The sequence below is a fragment of the Nipponia nippon genome, unplaced genomic scaffold (assembly GCF_047370975.1).
Source record: "Nipponia nippon isolate SJK-2023a ecotype South Korea unplaced genomic scaffold, ASM4737097v1 scaffold_18, whole genome shotgun sequence".
Classification (NCBI taxonomy): Eukaryota; Metazoa; Chordata; class Aves; order Pelecaniformes; family Threskiornithidae; genus Nipponia; species Nipponia nippon.
This window is the reverse complement of record NW_028262334.1, coordinates 1544638-1570821: the sequence shown is the minus strand read 5'-3', so window position 1 is coordinate 1570821 and position 26184 is coordinate 1544638. Positions and strand designations below refer to the sequence as shown.

The 26184-nt window shown below is 39.8% G+C and overlaps 1 protein-coding gene across 1 annotated transcript in view; it reads left to right on the top strand.

Moving 5' to 3' along the window:
- Positions 1-26184, top strand: part of KIAA1671 (KIAA1671 ortholog) — an 86827-nt gene that overhangs the window by 5722 nt on the left and 54921 nt on the right. Inside the window, exons 2-6 of the mRNA XM_087754896.1 lie at positions 16635-16770; positions 17298-18957; positions 20153-20246; positions 22064-25276; positions 26014-26127. Of these exons, the coding sequence (XP_087611022.1) occupies positions 17351-18957; positions 20153-20246; positions 22064-25276; positions 26014-26127 (5028 nt within the window). The 5' untranslated portion in view covers positions 16635-16770; positions 17298-17350. The remainder of the gene's footprint in view (positions 1-16634; positions 16771-17297; positions 18958-20152; positions 20247-22063; positions 25277-26013; positions 26128-26184) is intronic.

Genomic DNA, 26184 nt, shown 5'->3' with positions numbered 1-26184 from the left:
CAGCCCAGGAACAGGCAACTTTAACTTTGCTGCAGAAGCAGCACTTGGATGCAGATAAGATGGATGGCAAAAATAGAAGAAAAAGAAATGAGCTGCGTTTTTGTTTGTTTAAATCTAAAATACGTAGGTTTGGCACATTGGAGAAGAGGTGAAGAAGTGAAGATGCTAATGCTTTATTTTGTTAGTTTTTCTTTAATTCTACTAGTTAAAAACAATTTTACCCTTCATAGTTTCTAAGGAAAAGAAGCTGCCAGTATTTTAGTGAAATGCATGAAAATGTGTGTGCTTTTGCCCATGCAAACAATGTTGTTGCCATACACATCAGCCCCTTCTGTTTATATTTTCATAGTCACTGTTTTTTCTGGTCTTAGTGTTGGTTAAATACATGCTTTCTGTGCCTTTCAACAAGTGATATTAATAAATGTGATGTTCAAAAACTTGTTATTCCTACTGTTAGAAAACTGGGATGATGTTTATTTTACAGTGTTCATGACAATTTGAAAGATATAAATAGGAATGGAGTTTAAGTTTGTCTTTATTCTGTTCCTTTAATGAGCTCAAACTTCAGCTTGGATTAAGTCTGGCTGCTTTTTCAATTCAGCCATGGTATCACTAACTCTTGGTAAGCAGCGAGTTGTGCCAAAATTTAAGAGGGATGTTTATCTGCTGCAAGTATGTTCAACCATACAAGGCTTTAGATGGACAAAGCTGTCTCATCCATAACGAAAGCATTCGGCCCAGCAAAGCCATGATACATTTTAAACAGGGTTGGAATTTTTTGGCCACCATAATTGTGTTTGATTTTTCATGAGAACACTCAGAATTCTTCATTGAACAAAATGAGCACAGATGCCTTTCTAAAATGGGCATTTATGCTGAAGTTGTGCGGCTCAGCTGGCTCGTTCCTTTACTTAGAGACCTTACAAGAAATGTCATTTTTATTATTTGTTGTCAAACAGTGCTCTTACTGTATTGGCACTATTAAATGTCAGATATTAGTATAATCTGCCCTTGTATAATCTGCCTTAATGTTTTAAGCAACATGATGGTTGCAGACTTACCTAAATACCATCCTATTCTTGCAGTATGCAGGTACAAATGATACAGGGATTTTCTCTTGCATGTTCGAGCCTACAGTAACAGTTATGTCCAAGAAAATAGATATCTTGATTTACACAAAAAATATTATTTCTAAAAAATGTTTGAATTTGTGTCTCGTAATTCTTACTAGCCGTCATAATGTTCAGTTTACATTATTCACAAAATTAATTTTTTTTTTTTAAAGATCACTGCAGCTCTCTGTGGTTACTGCTTGCGAAGGAGAGATTAAATGAATTGATTTGGTTACACTAGAGTTTCTAGTACAACTTCAGATCTTTTGTTGCTCTCTTAAATACAATTTTACCTAGTAGGAAGGAGATGCTCACTGTTGCTACATGGTTGTGTGAGGCTGCAGGAGAGGTTTCCGCACGTCTGACCTATTCTCGCTAAACCTGACGGGGCAACGGATGTTTTCTTGACTTCTTCCTTAATATAGTTGAATCACAGTACACACAGGAAAGACTCATCAATACTTCCAGATCAGCATTTTAAGAAGGTCAGGGAAACTGGTTTCTGCATGGCGAGCATTATGCTAATTCAGTTGTTAAACATATTGGAATTGTGCTTCCTTTTGCTTCTGCAGTGCTTGCAGATTCCATCAGAGCCTTTGCTCTGCGCTTGGAGTACAGAGGGTTAGTTTTGACATGGAGCAGCTTTCTTGTACGCTGTATTGTAATCGCATGTGAGAAAAGTCTGCAAATCTCGGTTTGTATCATGTTCTTTACATGAAGTGCTTGCTTAAATAGTGTCGCTGTCGTGCTCGTGCTTATGCATGAAGATGAAATCGAAGGAGATGACACCACGATGGAGAGGTTGAAGCCTTGTTTAAGATGAAATACGTGTTTCCCCTCTCCTGAAGGCACTTTATATTGGGATAAAAGGCTAGGGCAGACCAGCAGCTGTAATGATGGAATTCATTGTTCATGTGCGTGCCAAAATGAAATGGGAGTGCGTATTGAAGCAGATGTGGAAGCACGGTCCTGTTACTGACACCTCTTACAAACAATACTAAGCCTTTTCTCTCATATTTGGTCTTGAATACTAGGAATGTGTATTAGTATTCTTTCCTAACCAGCATGTGTAGTATATTTAGAGATTCTGTGATGCGTTGCAGTGTATGTGATATATGTGTAATGTAATGATCACGCAGAGTGTTATGTTTGTTGATATTGGACTGTCGCACACAATGTAAAAAGCATTTAATTTTGAATCCAGTTTTTTTGTACTGTAGATGTATGGTTGACTAAGATGGTTTTTGCACAAGCTTGGCTCTGTAAGGAGTAGCTTAGTATATTTTTCAAATTGTCTCCAAAAGTTTCGTCTCAGCTCCATTGAGTTTCATTTTTTAAATTTTTTTTTTTCAAATGTAACAGCTTTAATTCCAGATTAGTACACTTTCAAAATACTGCCTTTATAGATGCTGAAAATGGTTATTTTGAGATTAAAGATCTTGCCATCTTTTCTGTTTAGCTTGGCTCTAGAAATGATTGTGCACTTATGTTTGTTACGGCCTTTCTAATAATGCTGGGAAGTTGAACTCGGTGGTGTTGCTCCTGATGAATTAGAAGCATCGTTATACCTCGGGACAGTTGGAGCCTTCCCACAAGTTCTCAGGGCAGGGCGACTTCTGCTTTCTTGCCTGCCTCCTCCTCAGGGCTGCTGTAGTCTGGATTTTTCCTCCTGCTTTAAAACCTTTACAAACTGTGGCCTGCTCCATTTTCTGCTTATGTTGGCTCCTTCAAATACTGTGAGGCAACTCTGTTCTGGAGATCTGCATCTCAGCATCCTGTTAATTACACTGGTTCCACCAGGACTCGGTTGCTGATGGAAGTGTGGAAAAAGCCGGTGAATGTGGGAGGGGCACCTAAACTCAGCATTTTGAGAACATCTTCAGGAGTGTGGAGAAGGAGGTAATGAGGCAGGTGGCAGGTTAGCATCTGGAGAGCTTTAAAACTGGTAACAGCCGATATCGGAAGGCAAAGGATGACACTGGGACACCTGGCCATCTGGCAGCTTCCTGCTCAGCTGCTCCTGCTTGGGGGGGTCAGTCCAAGTCCCTGGCATTGCTTTATGTGTGGTGGCCACTGCCAGTGCTTGATGGGCTCCGGTTGTGGAGCTCTCGGACGTGTTTGAGACCAGGGGTAGCAACTGCTAACGAATCAGAGAGACGGTCAATACCTGAAATTGTCTCCAAAGAGTAACTAGAGAATGTACTGTTGGCCAGATGCGATGGCTCTGCTCTCAATTATGTCTGGAGAGTGTACGGGAGAGGCGGCTGGAGTGAAAAACTTGCTGAGGCATGAGTGTATATTTTAAACTACATAATTAACAGAAGGTTGTTTATAACTGTTTAACCAATATTGGCTTTAAACCAGTGTGCAAGACAGTGTTTATAAAAAGTTGGACTGGCTTTTATTAGGCATCAAAATCTGTAGGGTTTATCATTTTGTTGCAAAACAAACACGTCAGGCGCTGCCTAAACGTTTGGGCAGTTTTGGTCAGGTAGGTCTCTTCTCCCGTCCTGTATATCTGTTTCTCATTCACCCCGATTTTTCTCACTTTGGCTCTTGAACCTGAAGACTTCTGGGGAGGGGAACTCAGGTTGATCAGTGCAATTCCTGGGCAGGGTTTGTGTCTGGTAGTTCAGATGTATCTTTTGTCCATGACGTGCTGGCGGGTTTGTAGGTGATGAAACAGAAGAAACAAATCAGCCAGTCTTCTTCACTGAGCAGGCAGCTGGTCTTCTGTTGGCTCATCAAGTTGCTGAACTATAGATTACTGGAAACTGAAAAGAAATGATATTTTGATGTCACTTCTGAAGCATCCTCCTCTGGCTGCTGTCTCATGAAAGATGCTGGGATGTGTGGATCTTTGATTTCACTTACCATGTTTGCCACTGACTTGAGGAAGCCAAAGATGCATTAAGCCTTAACGTTCAGCTCCTCGGATTGGCATGGCTTCTGTTCTGTAAATGGTTTGATTCAGATGGGATTCCTCCTGCAGAAATTCTGGATCCGGTGTCAGTTACCTGTTGTTTTCACGACACCATTGTGTCACTGTTTCAATTTGCAGATCTGCAAGAGAAAGGCCAGTGAGGGAGTCAACTCAGCAGATTTCCCAGTAGCTGCAGGACTCACCGTGCCTCTTGAAGTTGGTGAACGTGCCTCGTGCCTTCCAGAGGCATCCAGTGGTATTAACGGTGAAGGTAAACCCAGGATCAGTTAGTCATGCTTTGCTGTGTGGCTTTCTGGGGGCAGGACTGGACAGCGGTGGGGAGCTGGGAGAACTCGGCGTATTCTGGTTTTGTTTTGGATCAGATTTCAGTCAAAGGAACCTTCTTTGTAATAACTTTGGAAAGGTGATGTTTCTAAGTTCACTGTGAGATCATTCTCAGGTTACTAAAATGCTATGAAAATCCCTTCTTTGAATATGCCCTGAGAAATCAGGTGCTGGGGCTGCTGTAATACCTGTGTGAGTGTGGTTAGGTGGGTGTGATTTGAGGGAAGCTTCTTGGTCTGGATGCTCACAGGCAAGTGAGTGCTCGTGCGTAGGTTCTCGCGTCTGGATGAACTGTTGAGGACATACCTGTGATCTTTCATTCCTGCTAATTTTTGAGCTCCAAAATGTGCCTGTGTCAGCTATTCATTATTATCCTGCCTTAAAATGTAGGTGATCTTTACGTCGTACCATGTATTCTTTGACAGCGTCTGCCTTTTTTTTTAAAGTGTTTGATGTTACTCTTTTATCTTCATTTTGATGTGTTTGAGTGGTTCTGTGGCTTCAATGCTTAAAACTTGCCAGAAAGGTGAAAAAAGCACTGTTCACTTGTGGTTAAAAATGCACTTCTGTGCTAAAGCTCATGAAAGTCGCTTAAGTAGCCACTTAGGCTTTCCTTCGCCTCCCTTCCGTGCCCATCAGCGTGGTGTGCCGGACGCGGGGGTGTGTTCCACGCGAGTGTTTGTTCGCAGCCAGGCGCTTCCAGGTTCTCAGTGCCTCCACGGTTTGGATTTCAGTACTGTTTTGTTCACACTTCTGCTATTTTTTTTTTTTTTCCTTCTGCCCCCCTCAATAAAAATGTTAACATTTTAAGTGTCGGAACTGCTGCCTTTCAATGAATGCAATTTTTCCCTCTTGGTGCTTTCTCAAGCATACAGAGAGATGGAGGGGATTGTTCTTGTAGCCATAAAGCTTCTAGATAGTGTGTTGACCAATAATTCGTTACAGGCCTTGATTTTGCTGAATAACACTGTGTTTCTGCAGAGCAAGGTAGTAAACGATGGCTAATGTGCACATGCAGGCTTTGTGCTGTCAGAGTTCTTGGCTTAAACGTGTTTTTGTTCACAAACGGAAAGAAATGTAGTGTCACTGCTTTGGTTCCTCATAGTTGTACAGGACTCTTGATGCTGTGTTCAATTTGTATCCCTTTTCGAGGAAGTGGAAACTCCTTTGTGGACAATAACTTGCTAGCAGGTAACAAAAGAAACATATGTACGAATTAGCAAAAACAGCCAGCGTTTCTGAAATGGGTAACTGCGTTGGTGGGGGAAAAATCTTAGACTATTTTCTGCATATGTGAATAGCTAGATGTGACCACTGAAGGGAAAGTGGGAGCCTTATCATCAAGGTAGCAGCAGTAGCTCCTCCAGCACATAAAACATCCTTGACATAGCAGCTTTTTTATGGGTATGCAGGTTGGGGCAGTTTATCGATGCCTGACAGGAGGCAGCATCCTGCTGCAGTAACGTATCCTTCCCAAATTAGTGCTGTGTTGAGTATACAAGGAAGAGAGAAAAGAGCTGTCTGAAAATTGTTAACAACCTGAGAGGCAAAAAGATTAATTTCAAAGTACGTAATTGTTTTGTAGAGCAGAGGATGACATAAGGGACTTTGCCCCAGAGAACAATAAATGCTACCAAATAATAAATGCTTAATGCAAATAATGAAATGCAAATAATTAATACCAAATAATGAATGCTACCAAAAGTATTTTCATTTTATAACAATATTTTATTTGACTCAAAATAGATCCACCTATCTGTCGCTAGTTTAGTAAATTTTTCAATATTTATATAGATCCACCTATCTGTCGCTAGTTTAGTAAATTTTTCAATATTTATGGGAAGCGATTGGAAATTGTAAATCTGATGGTCATGTCCATTTGAATTTGAATGAGTTTTAATGGCTCCATCCGTATACTGAAAGGCATAACTAGAGTAAAATTAATCCAGTTGAAGATTGTTAATAATTGGCTTGTTCAAAATTGGGTCATCTTTTAAGTAAAGCGTTTGAATTGCTGCTATAAGAGCAACAGGTTGGGAAAAGGAGGGGTTTTATCAGATAACCTACTACCCTGCCTCATACATAGTGCTGGGTAAAACAGGTAAGTGACTGGTATTTTCCGTGCTGTGTGGTGTTGGCCTACGAGAACTGGTGCTGAAGTTGGATTTTCAGCGTGGTCAGGCCGTTGCTGGGTGCACTGGAAAATTTCCCCCGAAGTTGATGCCAATGACATGTAAACCCAAGTCCAATTGCAATTCTACTGTTCCCTCCATTTTGCCTTAAATATTTTTGGGTTATGGGGACCACGCATAAAAAAGGGTCAGTCATAAAAACTCCTCTGTATTCACACATCCGAGAGAGACGTGTTGGGATCTGCTTCTGCTGGCACACAAAAGGAGGCTTGTCAGGGAAGCTGGGGTTTGTCTTGGCAGTGCCAGCCAGCCCTGTGCCTGCAGACCCCGGGGCTGGGGACGGAGGTGCTTCCCCCTTTCTAGGCAATTCGGTGTTGTGTGCGCTGCCACCGTTGTTATTGTCAGCTGTTAGGAATGTCGTTAGTCACAATTTGCTAGATAGTGCCTATGGCTTTTTTTTTTTTCTTAAAATGTTTGTACCCAGCACACTTAGTTGCATTCTGTAATTCTGAGCTGAATCTTGGAGAAGCAAAGCTTGGTGCAAGGTGGTGTTCTAGTGTCGGCACTCGGCGTCCCTGCTGGCAGGGCCTTTGAAAGCTGCTCCGTGGGACCACCTGCCTGCCTTGGCAAGTGAACGGGGGGAAGTGAGATCGAGTTGTGTTGTTTATTAATGCTAACTCTGTCAGTCTGTTGTCATAGCGTTTGTCTTTTCCAGCGGTAACAGTGAGATATCATTATTATCCACTTCAGCTAGGTACCGCCATGGCACAGCTTTGTGGCAAGCTTGATCTTTAAGGCAAAGGTTGCTACAACTTAGAGGAGCAGGCTTAGAAATTGTTCATTTGTTCATGGAAGAGAATTATCTGTTCCTGGGAATCATCTGGTCTAAGCCCCTGTTTAGAGCAGGGCCAGTTCAGAGCATCTTTCTCCCGTTATGCTGCAGTTCATTTCTAGAGTAGTACTTGGGACAAGCATTTTGGGCTTGACTACGGTTGCTTGTTGACCAAGCTGGGCTACATGCTTCTGTTATGACTAACACAACTATTTGAAAGGTAGAATGGTGGACCAAATGGAGAAATTGCTGCTAGACGATGTTGGCTGGCTGTATTGAAAGAAAATGTGTTGTTAGCAGCAAAATCCAAAGCTGTTGAACACAGAGCTTTTTAGTGTATTATTTTTGAGAAAAGAAGTGGGAAATAAGCTAGCGAAGGCATCAAATGGTATAGCTGTAAGAGCTGATGCAGAACATAAACATTTGTAGCAAGAATAGGCAATGACAAATTTCTTTTTAGCTCAGTGAAAACTTAGAAGCAGCGTAATCTATTACAGCATCTTTGTTCTAAGTATTTCATCTGTAGGTGGCACGTGCTTTTTGTGAATGAGTCTTCTAGCTAGTGATTGTGCAGCTCTGAATCTATCCTCCAAGACAAGTACGGGTGTAAAACTAATACCAGAGACATTTTCCCAGGGTTGGTTAGTTTTTGCTCTTTACAGCTACTGCTAACGATTATTATAGTGGCCTGAGATGGCTGGCTTTGAACCTTCATGGTGAGAACAAATCCTGAGGACTGAAACAGGAGGAAAGCTGTCTTCCTTATGGGAACCATGCAATTTAGCTTTGCCCAGATGTTCTGTCTTGGAGAAGATGCACATATATATATATATATGTAACCTTCAATCTGTCATGATTCTTTTGGTCTTCTATCTCATCACTCTGTTTCCTTTGTCCTCCATTTTATGGGTTCAGGTTTTCTTCAGATGATTAATCTGTTGAAGTGATCTCCTAGCATGTTGAAGGTCATGCTCCAAGGCCAGTAGTCTCAGGTCTTCTTAAAGTCTTGATGAAAGTGCTTTGTTCTTTTCTCCATATGGTAATATCTTAATCCCTTTTTCAGCAATCAGACAAATGTATAAAAGACGTAGCATTTATAAATTAGTACTGGAGATTCCAAGTCAATCACAGAACAACGTGAGCTGGTTATGCTTTCTGAAGGTGGTTTGCTGGGCCAGGTCACAAATGCGTTTTCCAGCACTGGAAATCCTGTTAGAATTTGAAGAGGAAGATCAGAGGATTATGGGCTTTGTCCTTTCTTACAGTCCCTTCTGACACAAAAGCACCTGCCACGCATAAAGGCAAGCAGGAAATGTCTTCTCACGTCACGCTATTTCTGTAATATAGTGACCTTCAGAAGCTCGGTTTATATGAAATGATCCGTTCCCTCTGATTCCTTCCTGGGTGCAGAGGGTGATGTGTCAGGTTTATTTCTGAAGGCTTCATAGCCTTTGCTTGCAAGCGGTAGTTCTGTGAAGGCACTTGCCTATTTTTGTAACAAGTAGGTGGATTTTTTTTAATAAACCAAAGCCCACAGATCCGTGTCACTTGATACTTTGACTTGCATGTCACTTCGGGTCAGAAGCAGACCCATCCCTCACAAGCAGTGGGGGTGTTGCACCTTTGCAGTTCTCATTAGCTTTGCTTGTGCTGGCAGGCTTAGCAAGGTGTTTTACTGCAGGGATTTTCTGAGAGGTATTTTAACTTCGCGTTTGCTCCATGAAGTAAATAGTGTCAGTGTCCATGTAGTTATCACCAGTGTTTTGGGAGGGAACTGCCCCAATAATATCATTGCTGCTTATAAAGCATTTGCAGCAGCTGGTGCCTCTGAAGGCAGCAACCGTGGTGAGCGAAACAGAAAAGCCAGTGGTAGCGTCTGTGTCCTGTCAGCTCTGAGATGGGAGACAGTTGTCCTTTGTCTTCCCTCACTGCCAAGAGGACAAGAAGTACGTGCAATTACAGTAAATATTTTCAGGTGTGGGTGGTCTCTAAGCTCCTTTTACTGCTGAAACGTGGTATTGAATATGGTATTCTGTAGGGGAGTATTAAATGGAAGAAGGCCAAAGTTTTTTTTTCAGTCCTGTATTTCTATCTGTGCTGCAGACAGCTGGCTCATCCATCTCCTTACTCTCCTTCAGCTGTGTCCATGGTGTGCCTGCCAAATGAGAGCATTCACGCTCAAAGCTGGAACCTCTAGAGAAAACGCAGCCCTGCCTCGCCTCTGTGGGCTTCAGCTAGAAAGGGATGGTTGAAAGTGCTGCCTGCTCGAGGTCAGAGGGATCAGTGGCTACTTGATGTATTTCTGAAACAATAATGAACTGAATTTCACCTCTTCTAAAGCAAGGTCACAGAGACCATACACTCAAAGGAGGTATAAATAAATTAGTATGTGATTAATTTCATCGTATTCATGATGTACAGCATAAAAGTATGAAAAAGACATAGCCAGGGATTTAACCCTGTTCCTTTAGAATCTGTGCAAAAAAACCCCTTATTCTAATAAAAAAATATTTTAAATACAGTTAAAAATCAAATTAAGCCTCCTGCAACAAGACCGTCTTGCTCCTACAAATTAACCAGGAGGAAGTTTTATAATGATTCTGAGAAGGTTTGAGGAGAAATTTGCCGGGTTGCAAATTAACGTCTCCACCCTCTGTTGTTCGGGATGTAACCCTGCTGACCTTTGGGAACTGCATATGGAATAGAGTTCTGCCTGAACCAACTGACCAGCTTCCTCTAAGAGCCTTGCTTTGACTTTTTCTTTTTTCAGTTCCGTAGTCAATTTTTCTTGCTTGTAGCTAAACCTGATCATTAATACTTCACCTGGCATGCAACGCAATTGTTTCTGGAATGTCTTTTTTTCATGCTAAACTGCATATAATGGGGGGAAGTTATTTGCAGGCCTTATTTGTGGGTGAAACACATTTATGAGGATGAAACCTAAAAGAATATTAACAGGAGTTGAAGCTGACCACAAAAGCAAATGTTTGATGACACAAACAAACAAAGCAGCGCTTTCTGAGGCCTGCTGGGAATACTGACCTTCCGCACAAACATGTTCTTAGCTTGACTTCAGCCTTATCCAGTGATTCGTGTTGTTCCTGCTGAATGTCATCCTCCATTGCCAGAAATCAAGATTTTGCTTTTGTTCTCTATTTCAACGACCAAAAGAATTGGACTTTCTGAAAATACCCACCCACTAATGAGCCAGGTGGAATCCCTCATGCAGAATGCGAGCTGGAAATAAAAGATGACTCACTCGGGAGGGTGAGGATGCACAGCATCTGGTACCAAAAAATGATGATTCACCAGCATTTCAAAGCGTTTTTCCTTTGGTTAGGGTTTGTTCTAGCTAGGTCTCATGAGACTTTCCAAACAAATTAGACCCTCTGTGAAACTTGGAAGGGAAAAGAGTTTACTCTGAAACTTGTCAATGAGAGGGTTGTGGAGAATGAAATTATGGAAGAATGAGATGTAATGAGGTGGTTGGACAGGTCAGAGGAAATGCCGAACGTGCTATTTCAGCCTGTGTGCTCTTGGTGGACCTCTCTCTTGAGGAGAACACACTCGCGATGAGGTACAAAGAGGAGAAATCCTAGCCAAGAGTCTGGTTTCAACAAGGTTTATCTTGACAGAGAAGTGGTTACCCTTAATTGTCTGTCAGACAGTGGTAATCGCCCCCAAAACTCACAGTGCAGGATTTTTTTGAGATCTTTTCAGAGTGGAAAATCCTGAAAATGGATGAAGATTGATAATAAATGTGATGGCCACGTAGGGGAAGTATGGTTGAGGTTGATGTTTGGGGGATCTCTCTTTGCCGGGAAGAATCCCAGATTCTTCCTTTAAAACCATTCAGCCCTAGAGAGGAGCAGAGCGTTGTGTTGGACAGGAGGGGCGGCGGGTGCTGTGTCCATCGGCGCTGCGTGGGGGGAAGAGCACCAGAACAAGCAGGCTGATAATCCAGAACCAAACTGGGCATTTTTAAAGGATGAAATTCTGAAACTGTTTTCTAGAAATAACCTTTTCTTTGTGAACAGAGTGCAGACACGCTGCCGGACAGACAAGGGCTGGGGACGTTACTGCTTGCTAGTGGTGACTGTGATTTTTGTAGATTAATCCTGTTTGGTTACTTTTTATACATGACATGCAAACATTGTTATGCTGACAGCTGCGGAAGCAGACAATTACGTATAATTTTTTTTCACAAGTCATTCCCTCCAGATCGATCTTTGTCTCAGAAATTAGAGGAAATTTGGAGGATGACTCCTTCTGCCCCACAGCAGTCACAGTGCGGTTCCATCTAGGGTATGGACGGTTGCGTTTTGCTGTTGAATCCTATTTTAACATAAATTAATGTGTTTTCCTGAACGATTGTCTCAACCAATTGATTGTCCTGCTACATCAAGAATGTTGTCTTAGATTTATGTTGTCTGTTATGTGGACACACCAGCGTATTTAACATCCAATTTTTGGTTTGCTATAAATGTTACTGCCTGTGTGGGGCCAGTTTGAATTACTGAAGCTACTTGCTTGTAGTGCTTCATAATTTGTTACCCTTTTAACTATCTTGCCTTGTAACATGGGTTAGAATATTTAAATTATTAAAATAATGGGTATTAAAATATAAGCTCTAAAGTTTTCACTCTAGTGCTGAGATGCCAGCACGATCAAAAGGATAGTTGAAAATATTTCTGTTCTTTAGTGCACGTCTGGATCCCAGCGAAGCTCTAACAAGTAATGATAGTTATGCAATTGTACTGGCAATAGCAATTAGAGATTTACAAGTGCTTGTAAATGCTGCTATTTATAGGATGGGCACTTTATTTAACGAAACACTGATCTTTCTCTACAGTGGGAGCAAATGTCAGTGGAATATTTCATCCTTGTGATGGGACTGGACTATAATATCCAAAAGAACAGTCCTTTGTCCTTGTTTAAAAAAAAAACCCCAAAACCTAGAGGCTTCAATTAGGCTTGCACATCGGGAATGATATATTTTAAATTTTGCAATGCTTTGGAACGTTAGTATTAAAGATCGATGGGGCTTTGTGGGTCACAAGATATCTGTCTTGTGGGATTTGGAATATGTATTTTTAGTTCTCAACCTGTTAATTTTGATTACTGAGGAGCAGAACAAGCACCTTGCTCTACTGAACTTCTTACTGTGAATCTGGGAAAAGATAATTTAAATGCATTTTATTACTCGTTCTTACTTCGTGAATAAATTTGTCCAGGAATATTTTTAAAAATTAGAGTCAGTATGACAGTATTTTTGTTAATCTTTCTCGTTGAGAGACCCTGTATGTCTTCTTAAATACAACTGATGGATCTCATTTCAATGAATGACGGTACTAATAACGTGAATCAGGCTTAAATCCAAGAATAGAAAAAGCCTTTTTTTTACTGCATTAGTTGCGTGATCTACTTAGTTAGAAAAGTTTCAGAAGAGGGTTTTTTTTTTCCTCTTCATGTTATTTTGACTGTGCTATAGTAAGTCTTATGTTCTTGACAGTACTCACCCACAAGGTTAAGTTATTATTTTTTTTTCATACATGCACAGTGAGTGATTGGATTAAATAAGAATTAGCAGAGCAGATCCTATCAGCAACTCTCCAAGTGTTGTGGGAAGCAGCAGAAGGATGATTGCTTGGGATAACACATGCATTGCTGTAGACTGATGCCACTGTATGGTCAGCGAGGAGAGGAAGAAAAAGAAAAAAACCAGGTTTTTAAAGACTGAAACATTTAAGACAGTGGGGAAGCCTTTTGTAGAAGGCATGAAATAAATCTTGTGGTGTTTTGTGTCTGTGTGGCATGTATGGTTGCTGCATTTGTTTTCAGTGGCTGCTGTGGCTTGCTATACCAGTGAAAACCTGCAGGACAGATGAATGCATAGTCATTGGCAAAGCTGTGTTCTCAGAAGCTGCTAATATATGTAGTTATACAAATCTCTTCCTGTTTTTACATGCTAAGGGAGTGATTTTTTTTTTTTACTGGTGGTAGATTTGCTGGTAAAGTTGTGTCTAAAGAAGGAAAACCTTGTGTTTATTTAGTAGCTTTCTACTGGAGTATTCTTAGTATAAACAGACATGAATATTCACTGTTGGAGCCATGCTTTCTGGTTGTATTCAATTTTATAAACTGGCGTTCTGGGTTTTTTTTGTTTTGTTTGTTCTGGTTTTTTTTTAATAGCAGAGAGATTTTCTCTGCACAATTCTTATGCTTTCCATCCTTAGAAAAGACAGATGGACTTGTTTATCTGCTGTGAGGTTCAGGGACAGATTATAGATTATTTTGCTTTGTCTCATTTAAAACATTCTTATTTATGGGCAAGGAAGTTGGCAATAATCACGTGATTCACGGTGGAAAAATTATCTGCAGGCTGCTGCTCCTGTTGTCCTAATAGGCTTAAAGGAATTACCACTGATGTAAATAATAGTTCTGTGTGCCGCTGGTGGGCAAGGCAGGGCAGGCAAATGCTAAATATCAAGGATGTGTTTGGGGTAAAGCCCTTCCCATATGATTTTTGCAAAAATAACAGTGAAGTGAATAATCCATTTTGATTTCTAATAAGCAGTGTTAATAATCTTTGTAAAGAGAGATGGTTTAATTAAAAATCCAAACAACACCTCAAGACATTAAGAATTTAAGACTCGTTTTAAGCCTGGAGCGGTGTTTGCGTCTGCATCTCTGTAACGCCCTGTGGTGGTTCAGCTTGGCCCAGGAAAAATCACAGTTGCACATGTTTTGAAGCTGAGGAAAAGCAGCAGCAGGGGAAGAGCCAGGCCTTCACACGCCATTCCTTTCATTAAAAGCAGGAACAATTTCAAAAGGTATTTCAGTGCCATTTATACTTTCGTTTGTGCACGCAGAATGCAACCCAGAACAGCCGAGGGGAGCATGACCGAAGCTTAGGGAGCACGAAGAGAAACAGTTCCCAGAAAAGGTGACAACGTGGTTTGGGCGCTTTGCTGGCTGGAGTGGGGACACGTAGAGGACAGAGCGGCAGCGTGGACAGCGCAGCCGGCTCAGCGGCCACGGCGGCACGTGCGACTTGGCTGACTGTCCCTGAGCAGAGGCAGGTCAGGGGAAGGGAATAACATATTGTAGCTGATGATGAGGGATTTACAATTGTAATAGTACAATTACGGTAGTAACGCTAAATATTAACAGCATCCAAAATTCTCATGCAATTCAGTTTACAGTTGATTTTTTTTAAATTGCACAAAATTTTGTATCTTGCCAACTTGACTAGATAGTATTTTATTAGAGAAGCATGTTTATCAAAACCAAAGTGTGTATTTCAAAACTGAGACACAATGTCTAGTGTATGTTATATGTGGCACTGATAACATGACTCCTCTTTACCAAATGTACGGCTTTTTGAAGTTCCAGGAGCTTTATAATTTCCAAAATCGGGTGATATTTTTTTCCCCAAATATTTTGTTCTCCTGTTTTGAGCACTTGTCTGTTTTGGGCCACATACCTGTTGTAGGGTATCTACGCAATAAGAATTTAAAACCTGAAAGCTGACTTTGCTTGATCATGTAGAAAAAATGGAATCCTGTAAAGCTGAAGTGTAGTGTAATAAAACTAAGGAACAAATATCATCAGAATGGGTGAATTGCGGTTTGGGAATGTTGGCTGGAGAAATGAGTTGTACGCTGTTAGCGCGGATTATGTCCCGCATTGTATGCTCACCGCCTTGCGTTCCGTTGAGGATCAAGTTTTATTCCATTTAAGAAGCTCGGTGCCCCCTTCTTCTTTTCCGAAGAAAAAGAACTACGGAATGATACGAGCAAACCTGTTCTCAGGTACTGCAAGGCAGATGCTGTTTTTAGAGCTTAAATTTTTGCTTTGCAGTATTTCCTGTTAGCATCGCCCTTTTTTCAGCGAGCGTTACTATTCTAGAGTATAACTGCTCTTCACAAAACCTTTGCATCCTTGGAATGTGAGAGCATTTTAATCGGATTTGGTGGTGTTTCTTAGAGTAAGGAGTGGGAGAGGGAGGAAGATTTCATTAAGATCTGTGAGATTGTGGAAGGGACAGATTGATTCTGATAAGCTGATTGGGTTAGTGACTATTTTGGAAAGGAGAGGTCGTGGACTCGAAGGGGACTAGCATAGCGTGTAAGTAGTTGAGACAGAATTTCAAGTGGATTGAAAGATGAAAGGGAACGGGCAAGGTGAACGGAGTTCATTAGCCTGCCTGAGAGAGGAAGGCATAAATGCAAGGGACAGCAATAAATCTCTGCAATTTATGGTGCCAGTGTGGTGTTAGTCTGTTCAAGGGAAGCTGAAGGTGAAAAAAACATTTTTCCAGATTGCAGACTCAGGAAGGCAATATTCTGGTTTTTTTTTTAATATTCACATGCAGGGGGCTCCATATTCCACAGAATCTACAAATAGTCATATTTGTAGGGTAAATAAACACCAAAATAGATCAGGCGACAGGAGTCCAAAGACTGCCCCTTCAAATGCTGCCCAAAAGTAGACAAGAGTCTGGCAAACACAAAATTGAGCCCCTGAGTGAAAGGCTGTGAAATACAGTATGAATTTCTAAAAATTAAGGGTATGACAGCTTTTAAAGGAAAAAAAAAAATGCACCTAACCTTACATAGCCACCTGCATCGCTACAAAGTTTAAATACGCTTTTTATTAGGGAAAAAATCAGGTTACTTCTTGTTGCTGAAATTCTAATTACTGCTGGTTTTCCCTCATCTCTGCAGTAAGAATGTAATTAAAGCCAAAGCTAATCTCCTGCCTTTACTGGTGAGATATTGGGAAAACTGCTTTGTCATGGTAAAAGTCATACTTTGATTGCAAATCAGCCATTTGAAGGTCAGCTTCTCAGGTAGCACTTCACGTAATGTTGTCACAGAAAGGAGATTTACAATAGAAAATAAATTACAGTAATTGAGATTACAATAATACAGACCTCTGTGTTTAACCAGTGATTGACAGCACTTGGGTTTGCAAACAGTACTCATTGAAGTGTGGTTTTAACTATGCTCAAATTTGGTCTGTCTGTTGTGTGGACCACGTTATTTACCCTTCACCTTTCAGTTACACCTTTCAGGCTTTAAGTGATAATTTCCTGTTGATTCTTTAATAACTGAAAAATAAACATTCTTTTGCTTTATACAGTTAAATCAGGTGGCTTTATACTTCAAAATGGGAGCCAGCTTTTTTTCCTTAAAATGCTCAGGGTTTTTGTCTAATGTGGTATTACCTGTGTAGATCTGGGTATGTGCCATACTTGAATCTGAACGCTCTTTGTTTATTTGCAGGAGAGGTCTGATCAGCGTTGCTGAAGTGATCGCTTTCCCCTGTTCTTAATGTGATCTTGGCGACAGAGATCTTGTTTTCACTATGAGAAGTGAATCGGGTCGTATGGATTTGTTGCAGCAGAAAATGCAAATTATAGTAAGTGGTAGCAAAGCTTTTGGAGATTTGTAGGATATGCATTTATTTCCAGTGTTTAATTGTAGGCCTTAGCTAATAGATAACAACACTTTCAGTCACACCAATCTTGATATTTTTGTTAGTTTGGAAGTATACACTTAATGCATCTGGGCCAGCTATTTATATTGTAAAAAGGAGTTGGATGTATGTATGTATGCTTCAAAAAAGAAATTAATTTATCTTTAAATATCTCAACCCTTGAAACTTACTCGACTAGTGGGAACTTAGCGCTGTGCAGATGCTCTTGTAGGTTTTGTGATGTATTCTTTGGTTGTTAGGCCTGATCAATGAATAGTGCTGTTCCTTGCTGTTTTTTTAAAGGAGGAGGAACAGTATGTCTTTCATGATGTGATACACTCTGCAAACAGCATATCTGAAAGGCACCTTAATCTGAGTTTAGCTACCTTATGAATTTAAATTAGAATCATGGTATTTGATGTTCATGCTGACTCTGCATCAATAATTGCATTTTCGTTCTTTTTTTGCAGATTCTTTTTTCTTGTTGGATTTTTTCAGTTCTGTTGAATGTATAATTACAACTATGGCAACAAGAGTAGAAATAAATTCTACTTTGGCGTCTTTGACGACAGTACCTGACTTAAATGAAATCAGAAATGAGGATAAATCACAGCGTGTGTATGTAAGTGTGCTTTCAGATGCAAGTAACAAGACAAAGGAGGCTTCAGCATCACTAACTCTTGAAGAGAACGAGAAGTTTGGGAGTCCTTTGAGATCTGCAACAATGCCGTCGCTAGGATCAAGGCCAAGACTTTTCCCGAAGCCTTTTTCTAAAGAGAAATCTTCAGATACTTTTGCAAATGTAAAACCACCTATTCCGGCTTTCAGATCAAGTAGTCTTATTAGAAAGACCACTGAAGAAACATCATCTGTTAAGGCATTAAGTGGAAATGTTCCTCCATTAGTCAATCAGAAAGTAATTGAAAATGAAAATAAGGCTGGCAGTGAAGTAGTCACAAACATGACTTTCTACACTGGTCCCAGTGCGAATACTGTCATTCTTTTTGAGACAGCAGGCACAGAGCAATCAAAGGTAAGCCCGGCCCAAGAAAAAAGGGCTGCTGATGACTGCCGAGTATTTAGTGCTATGCAAACAAAAGAGCTTCAGTGCAATACAAAGCTGGAGAAACCATCTCAGCCATCTGAAACATCCAGGAATCCCGAAGGGTCTCTTCATAGGCAGATATCACTTTCCTCCAGTCTTAGACCAGTCTCTTGGAACTCCCTTAAAACTGGTGAAAAAAAAGATGCTTATGAAGTTCATCCAGGGGAGAAAAACAATGACAATGCAAATAATATTAACAGGAAAGTTGATTTCTCTGCTGATGTGCAGCAAAGGCCAAAACATAGACCAGTATCTGCTGTTTTTCTGGAATCATTACGAGATCAAAAGCATCGCACTGTGGAAGCTTCTGAGGAAAAATCTCCTACAGAGAAATCCTGGGTTAGAAAACCAAGGCCTTTGTCCATGGACCTGACAGCTAAGTTTGAACATAAAGATCTTTCTTCTTGCAAGACGACTTGTTCATCTCATGAAAGCAAGGAGAATGTATCGATAATTTCTTTTACTGACTTGGGCTGTCGCGATGAGTCTGAAATGGGGCCAAAAACTGAAGAAACTGAATTTAATAAAGGCAGTTCTTCTAAAACAAATTTGAAGGGCAGTAGTCAGGACACTGGCATCCTAAATAATGGAAAATATATATGGGAAACAAAGCTTACACCTAAAAGTGAACAAATTGAGAGAAAACCAGAAATAATGACTAACTTCCACAGTTCTGAAAGAAGCCATGAAACCACTGGTGAAAGCAGAACTAATAAGGGGGGGAAAAGACCGGATCAAAAGGAAACATATATGTTTCTAGGCTGTGAAAGCCCTGCACCTTCCTCAGAAAAAGAGAATAATATCGTAAGAGGTAGTGTTAAAAAACACATTAGTTTGTTTACTTCAGAAAATCCCACTACCTCAACGGATACGGAGCTTCTCCAGTCAACTGCTGAGAGGGAAAACAGATGTGTGAACATCCAACAGAGAATCAAAGAACTGACAACAGAAAATACTGATGTTAAGCCAGGAAATCTGCGCAGGTCACTTCAATCACGACCACTTTCTGCGGACTTAACAAAGATGTAGGTTGCAGAGAAATTTTATTTAATCCTCTTAACTTCATCTCATTCAGTAAAACTTGCTCTCTCAGTACAGTAAAATAACTGATCATTTTGGTTCCACTAAATGTAGTTATTCTTTATACTATTATTCTTGAGCCCCTTTCCTACCTTTTCCTGCCCAAAAAAAAGAAAATTTAATGAAATATACCCTGACAACAGCTGCAAAAAAAAAAGCTGTCAATATTGTGGCCTTTGCATGCTACTGTAACTGTATATCTATTATTAAAATTTCATGCATTTTGAAATCTTGAGGTGAGCATTGTAGACTGCAAGCTTGCATATTTGTGAGAAGGCAAAAGAATGGTTACCCTGTCTTTGACAGCGGTATAGAGTATCAGGCTTCCAGCCAGCCAGGAATCTTACTTTGCTGTCATATTAAAGCCTAAAGATCTATGATGTCTGTTCTGCCTAAGCTGTGGCAATGAGCAGTGTTGTTTGTTAGAGTAATATGAGATCTGCTAATTTTTACATACCAAAGCAAAAAAAAGAAGTTGTCCAGTGAAAAGAGATGTAGTCCAAGATAAAATGTATTCTCGCAGTATAATGTTGGGTAATCAATTATTCAAAATCATAAAAATTTGTTTGTGACATGGATGAGAGAGCGCTTTGTGCACTTTGCAGTACTATCTGGGGCCATGCTGCAGGGCCTGGTACCAGTCTGGATAGTTCATGTTCTGTACGTGATGACAAAGGGATAAGGAAAGAAGGATGATGGTTTTTTAGTAGTGTAAAGGAAGCGTGCTTCGCGTAATGAGTGCAGCAGATGTTTGGCTAACGGGACCTGCTTTATGAACAGTGGAATAATAGAATTTTTCAGCAAACCTTGGTCTTTTAACATTGTAATCAAAATAAAAACAAGAAATTTAACTGAGGCGTGAGAGTATTAGTATCTCTTTCACTATGCCTCATTATGTATCTCTGAATCTTATACTATACAATAAGCTGCATAACTAACCGTTTTTGAGGAAACAACAATCCTTTGGTCTAGATACAATTAACCCACCAAATACAGTTACTTACTATGAAATAGTGATGTTTCTCCTTTAAGAAATAGAATTTATTGGATAATTTCTAGCAGTCTGCTTTGGTAGGAAGTGTGCCTGCTAACTAACTAACTAACTGGACTAAAAGAAGTAACACAGGTCTTTTGTCTTAGGTTTTCAAGTCTGACATCAAGCAGTGAAGCAAAGCCCGAGAAACCTGCTGAAACTAGAAACGATTCTATCAGCGAAATGCAAGAAAATCAAAAAGTAAGAAAATGGCATCAGCTGATGTGGTCTCCAGCTAGGTTTGCATTTAGAAGGCAGAGAGCACTGTCCTGTGTCCAGTGTGTCTTTATCAATCAATGACTTTAAAATGGGTATTGAGAGTATTAAAAATAACATAATCCTAATAGGTTTACTTGTGTAAGTCTATCTTTAGGACACGCTGCTAAAGTATGGGAGGTATCATGTCTGTTGAGTTTTTAGAAGTTAAATATGCATGCTGTTAAATGCATGCAGTGGTATAGAGTGAAAAGTATTTTATATACTATTTGAAAGGGACTTTTAATCCACGAAGACCCAGAGTGAATCGAATATGGCTGTTGTGGTTTTGTGCAGTGATTATCCTTTATTTTCTCAGCATAGCGTTAGTGTAGTGCATTTCTACATCTAAGTCACAACTCCTTATTAAATATGTGCTGTATATTTCATGTCAACCTCCTAAATAACATTTAATTTCAAAGTTTTGACAAGTATTATACGGAAAGTTCTGATTTGCTGTAAAAGCTGTTAGGCTGTCTTTGTTTCTAAGCAACACTTTGCAAAACACAACTCCTCTGCTGACACTTCTTAGTATTGGAAATTTAAGGCAGTTTTAAGGGTATTTCTTGTGAGTTCTCATGGCTGTGCTTTTTTTTCCTGTCTAGGTTTAAGATAGGAATGTATGGTAAGGAAAGTAGCGGCTAGATACAAAGTTTCTGTAGCTTAATATCATTTTAAAGAAGATCAATTTGTTTTAAAAAGAAAATCTTTCATTAATGGAAGTGCTGTTTTCAGAATCTGAAAACAAAGTAGGATTAAAAAACTTCCTTTGAATTCCTACAAGAATATAGATCAGATTTAAAAATCTTTATCTATAAATGTCTTTAGTGTTAATTTTCTGACATTATTCAGCTTTTTTAAAAGAGATTCTTAAGTCAATTCCAAGTTATGAATTTTAAAACTTGATAAAAAGGTTGAACTCTTGTAGGACCGGGGAGTATTCTTTGGTTCTGTTCATTGTTTGCATGCTGTGCTTTTTCAAAGAATGTTATTAAAAATAACAGCTTTCAGGATGCTAGTTGTATTTCCTGCAGATAGATAACGGTAAAGAATTGGCAATAGATATTAATTCCCACTTTCTCTTTTTGCTTCAGCTTAGCCTTAATGTTCTTAGCTGAGCAGCTCCAGCTGTGATCATCACGTTCCTTGCAGTTACTGACCATGTAACTATTTAGTTAGCGAACAGCTATATTTGAAAAGACAGTTTTGATAACATACAGTATATTTGGTGTCTCCCAGGAGCTGAGACTTCCTCTGAAGGTGCCTGCATCCCTTTTGTGCTGTTTTATGCTTTGCTCTTGAATTTCTGTAGGGCTTGCAACATAGATGTTCATCAATGTTTCTGGGGTAGCTAGGGTTATGAACCTTCTAAAGTTTTGTACTATTTTTGCATGCGTTGCCTTCTCTGGAGTATGATGTGGGTTTAAATTCACTGCAGATTAAATATTTTGTGAAATCTGAGCTCAGGAACTCAGTCTCATGTGTATGTCATGTATCAACACTTCATACGTTTCTCCCTTTTTGTATTAAAAGTAAAAATCAAGCTATGAGATAATTCTGTTATAGTCAAGATTCAGGAGCTGGAGTTAAACATTTGCTTGGATTACCTTGGTCTCAGTGGATTTTGTGTTCCAAAAACATGGATGTGTTTAACTTGTGCAGGCTGTGTTGCACAGAGTAGGTGCAAGTAAGTTTTAAAATAAACTTTATTACGCATCTTCTAAATAAACTATCATCTTAACTGTTGGATTTTCTTGTTCCAGAGTAAGGAGATCAAGCTTGCACATGGCACAGATTTCACTGAAGCACATGCCGCTGGGAACCCTTGGAAATCCCGGCAGATTTTAAAAATAACAAATAAACCTGATCAGATAGAGAGGAAAGGAAGCTTCCTTGGGGATGGTCAGCATTTTTCTCAGCAAAGTGAAAATTCTGTCTCATTCACTAGCAACTTGGAAAAAAAATTAAAACCAACCACACTTATGGAAAAGACCTACATTAAAACCGTCCGAGCCACCATGTTTGACCATAATGTTCAGAGGCACAACGTTGCTGCTGATCATCCTGGAACGGATTCTGCACTGAAAATGAATAATGAGCTTGAGGCAAAGCATGACGTGGTGACTTCGGGGCACAGCAGACGATCATGGATGGGAGAAGTAGAGGAAACCGCTAGTGTAAAGAAGGAGTATCACAAGCAATCTGATTCATCAAAACATATAGCAGATGTAGAAAAAAGTGGAAAACCAGCTTGTTCAAGTGAAGACAAGAAAATGACTCCAGGAATTCTCTTGGAAAAATCTTTGGTTGAGAAAAGCGAAAAACCCACTCCTAAAAATGTAGAAGAGTCTCTAATTTACCAAAGAATAGAGCCGAGATACGAAATCTTTCAGACGTGTGGTGAAAGAGCTCTTAGTGAAGCCATTACAATGGCTCCTGAAAAAAAGGCCATGACACTCAGAACTAGAAAATCGTCTGTGAAAGAGCATAAGAACGATGAGGATGTTTTACACACTGGTCAGTCGGCTAGGGCAAATAGTAAAACAGTCTACTTGAAAGAAGATAACATTATTTCAGAATCTAGGGACACAAAGGTTTTTACAAGCAAGTCTGCGTTGAGAGAACCTAATGATTTTTTCTCCAGTGAATGCACTTTACCTGAACAGAAAAAAGACTCTGATAAAACTGAAACTGATCCAGTATTAATAGCTGAGAAAAGACCTTATTCTACAAACAAAAGTAAATGTTTGGAAATGAATGAAAAAGTAAACAAGCTACATTCTGAAATTAAAAATGGTAAGAGTGAAGTTTCTTCCATGGATAAAACAGAGGGGTCTAGTATGATGAAATGCGCTTCTGAGAAAAGGAGTTTTAGACCAGGTGGGACAGACAGCTATGAATTCAGAACCAACTTTGAACGTGAAGTTATTTCGACAAGTATAAACAAACATGGGGCCCAGTCTTCTTCAGGGCTTTCAAGTGGACAATTTTGTAAATCTTCCAGTAGCCACCATCCTGATACAAAAGTAGTAACGATTAATAAAGAGGAATCTAGGGCCTTTGGTTTAAGGAAAAGTCTAGACTTAAATTGCAAAGAACAGGACTTTAGCTTAGATAGTACAGCTTATGAAAACAGTGAAAAAATCAGAGTAATAGATCCAGAAGAAAAAGTCAGGAGAACCAGAAGTAGTGTTTCTGACTTGAAGATTTCTGAAAGGTGGAGAAGGAGGACCTTGCCTCAGGATTCTGTCAAGACAGAAGAAGTTGTCTGGCTCACTCCTGAAAATATCAAAAGGCTGAGTCAGACAGATTCACTGCAATTGGATGAAGGTTCAGTTAAAAAGAGAAGCAAAAAAAGCGGAGAAGAGGTGGAAGGGAATGAGGCAAACCAAACTGTTCTTGGCAGTCCTGATGATTACTTGAAAAATCAGAGTTGTGCTTTTGAGCCAAAGGCAACTTATTTTGCAGTGACTTATCAGATTCCTGGTAGCAAAAAAGAGAAAAGCTTTGTTGGTACTCCTGGTGCAAGTGAAACCAATACAATTTCTGGCTCGAGTGAGGGAGCAACAATTAATCTGGACCCTGTTTTTCCGGGAAGGTCCAAACCTTTATTGCAGCAACCCAATAAAAATTTGACGAGTACAAATTGTAGAGAAGACTCACGGGAAGTGCATGTTAACAAGGATTGGGTCAAAGAAGACAAAGATGATATTTTTTCCAAAAACATTGCATTTGGTAATTTTCATGTACCTAGGAAAGATAACCAGCCCTATCATGAAAGAGGTCTGGATCGTTCTAAAGAGAAAATTATAGATGTTGATGCTTTCCTGTTCAACCAGGATCTGGAAAATACAGCCCAACCTGATCTCAAAGGTAGCAGAAGAAAAGTCTCCTCTTACCATGAACCCAAATCCCCCCTGCGTTTTGCACAGTTACATAAAGACAGTGAACTAGTCCCCCAGGAGAGGAGTGAAAATAATTATGATTTATCTGGAAGGAAGGCTGAGGGTGGTTACAGGTCCCAAATTCTTGATATTGACGCGCTTATGGCAGAATATAAAGAAGAATCGGTGAAGGCCAGTAATGTTCAAGACAAGCTCTCTGAAGATCACAGTTCATTTAGTAGGGAGAAAGCAAAGAACAAAAGAAATGTCTCAGATAGGACAACTTCTTCCTATAGCTGGAAAGAGTGGAAGGGATCAGATCGCTATTCTGTTAATAACAAACAAGGTGACTGTGCAGAGGAGTACCACAGGCCAGAGAAATTAATTCCGAATGAAAAGAGCAAAGAGAAACTGGAATCATGTAGCCCTGAATTTGATAAACAGAAGTCCAAAGACAGAAAGTTCAGTCCTCCTTACTGGGGAAATCCTAGCAGCTTTTTTTCAGATAAGTTTGTAAATTCACCTGTGGAGTTCACTATGAAGAAGACTTTCATCGTTGATGAGGATGAAGACGTGAACTTAACTTCCAGGAATCAAAGTTCAAAATTTGTAATTGATAAGGTACAGCCTATAAATGCAGTTGGTACAGACCAAAGGTTGGAAGTTAATTTTGCTTCCAAGTTGTCCATAAAGGCAGATGATGGCCTCTTACAGAAGAAGTTGGTCACAAAAGAGCAGTTCTTGGAGGTGTCTCCAGAAGGTGATTGGAGCAGAAATGCAGCATGGAGCTCTGTAACAAGGAACAAAGACAATGTAAATAAGACAACGTGTGAGAATGACTCTTCCAATGTGAAAAGTAAAACTGATTGGAAGAGCTATACATCTGGTTTAGGAAGTGCACCCCCTGATTTAAGACGATCCTATTCAGAAAAGAGCCGCCAAGGAAAAGACAGTCTACCGCTTATGCAAGAAGTAAGGGGAAGAATAGACCTCTACCGATCCAGGCAAAGCTTCCCGTTGGAAAGTGCGGATAATGGGTGGAAACACAAGATGTCATCTCAGTCGGAATCATTCTTCCATGAGGATAAAAAGGTATTACCAAATGGTATCTAAGTGTTTCCTGTAACTAAAATTGAAAGTGCAGAGAAGCTTTTATTATCTATCTAGGCTGCTTTTCAGCGTTAGCTGTGACTTTGCAGCAAGTGAGCAGATACATACTTTTCAATAGAGTTCATTTCCTTTTGGATTGTATTTTCTTGAGGAATTTGTATTGTACTAGATGGCTAGATTTTTGTTTCAAGTGTATAAATATTTATTGATGTTTCCATGGAGAGCTTGAAAAAAGCTTTAAAACGTGTGTGTTTTAATTTATTAATGCTATGAATCTAGGATCCTAAATTGTTAACTCTGCAATTTTATTATTATTTGAAAAGAGGTAGCTTGGGTTTATTTTATAAGTTGTCAACAGTGATCTTTTTGGAGTTCTTTTTGGTTTTGTTTGGGTGGGTTTTTTTCCTGAAGGAAGCAATTTTTTTTTTTTTTTTTAACTGGGTGAATGGCCCTTGTTTGTATGTGGAAATTAACTGGTGATACCGACTTTGGTGAAATGCAAGTGATACCCTCAACACAGTGACATGTTAATGCATTAATGCATAGCCAGTTGGATGTTGATGGCTATAATGTTTTTCCATTTTGCGTTTTCAGCTTTGAACTTCCTCTGGTTTATTTTGGTTTTTTTTTTTTTTGTTTTCCCCTCAAAAGGGCTTTTTATATACATATGTGTGTGTATGCATGTATGTGTAACAACATATATAACTTTATTTTAACAGGTGTCTAGGAAAGAGTGGACCAAGCAGAGCTCAGACGGAACAGACTTTTCATTGGTTTCTACTCAGAGAAGCCGCCACAGTTTTTATACAGACAGAAGGGCAGATAATGGGACGGTATGTTATTTTGGACGAGGTTCTTGGGCAAGGGCTAGGGGAGAGATAAGGGAGATG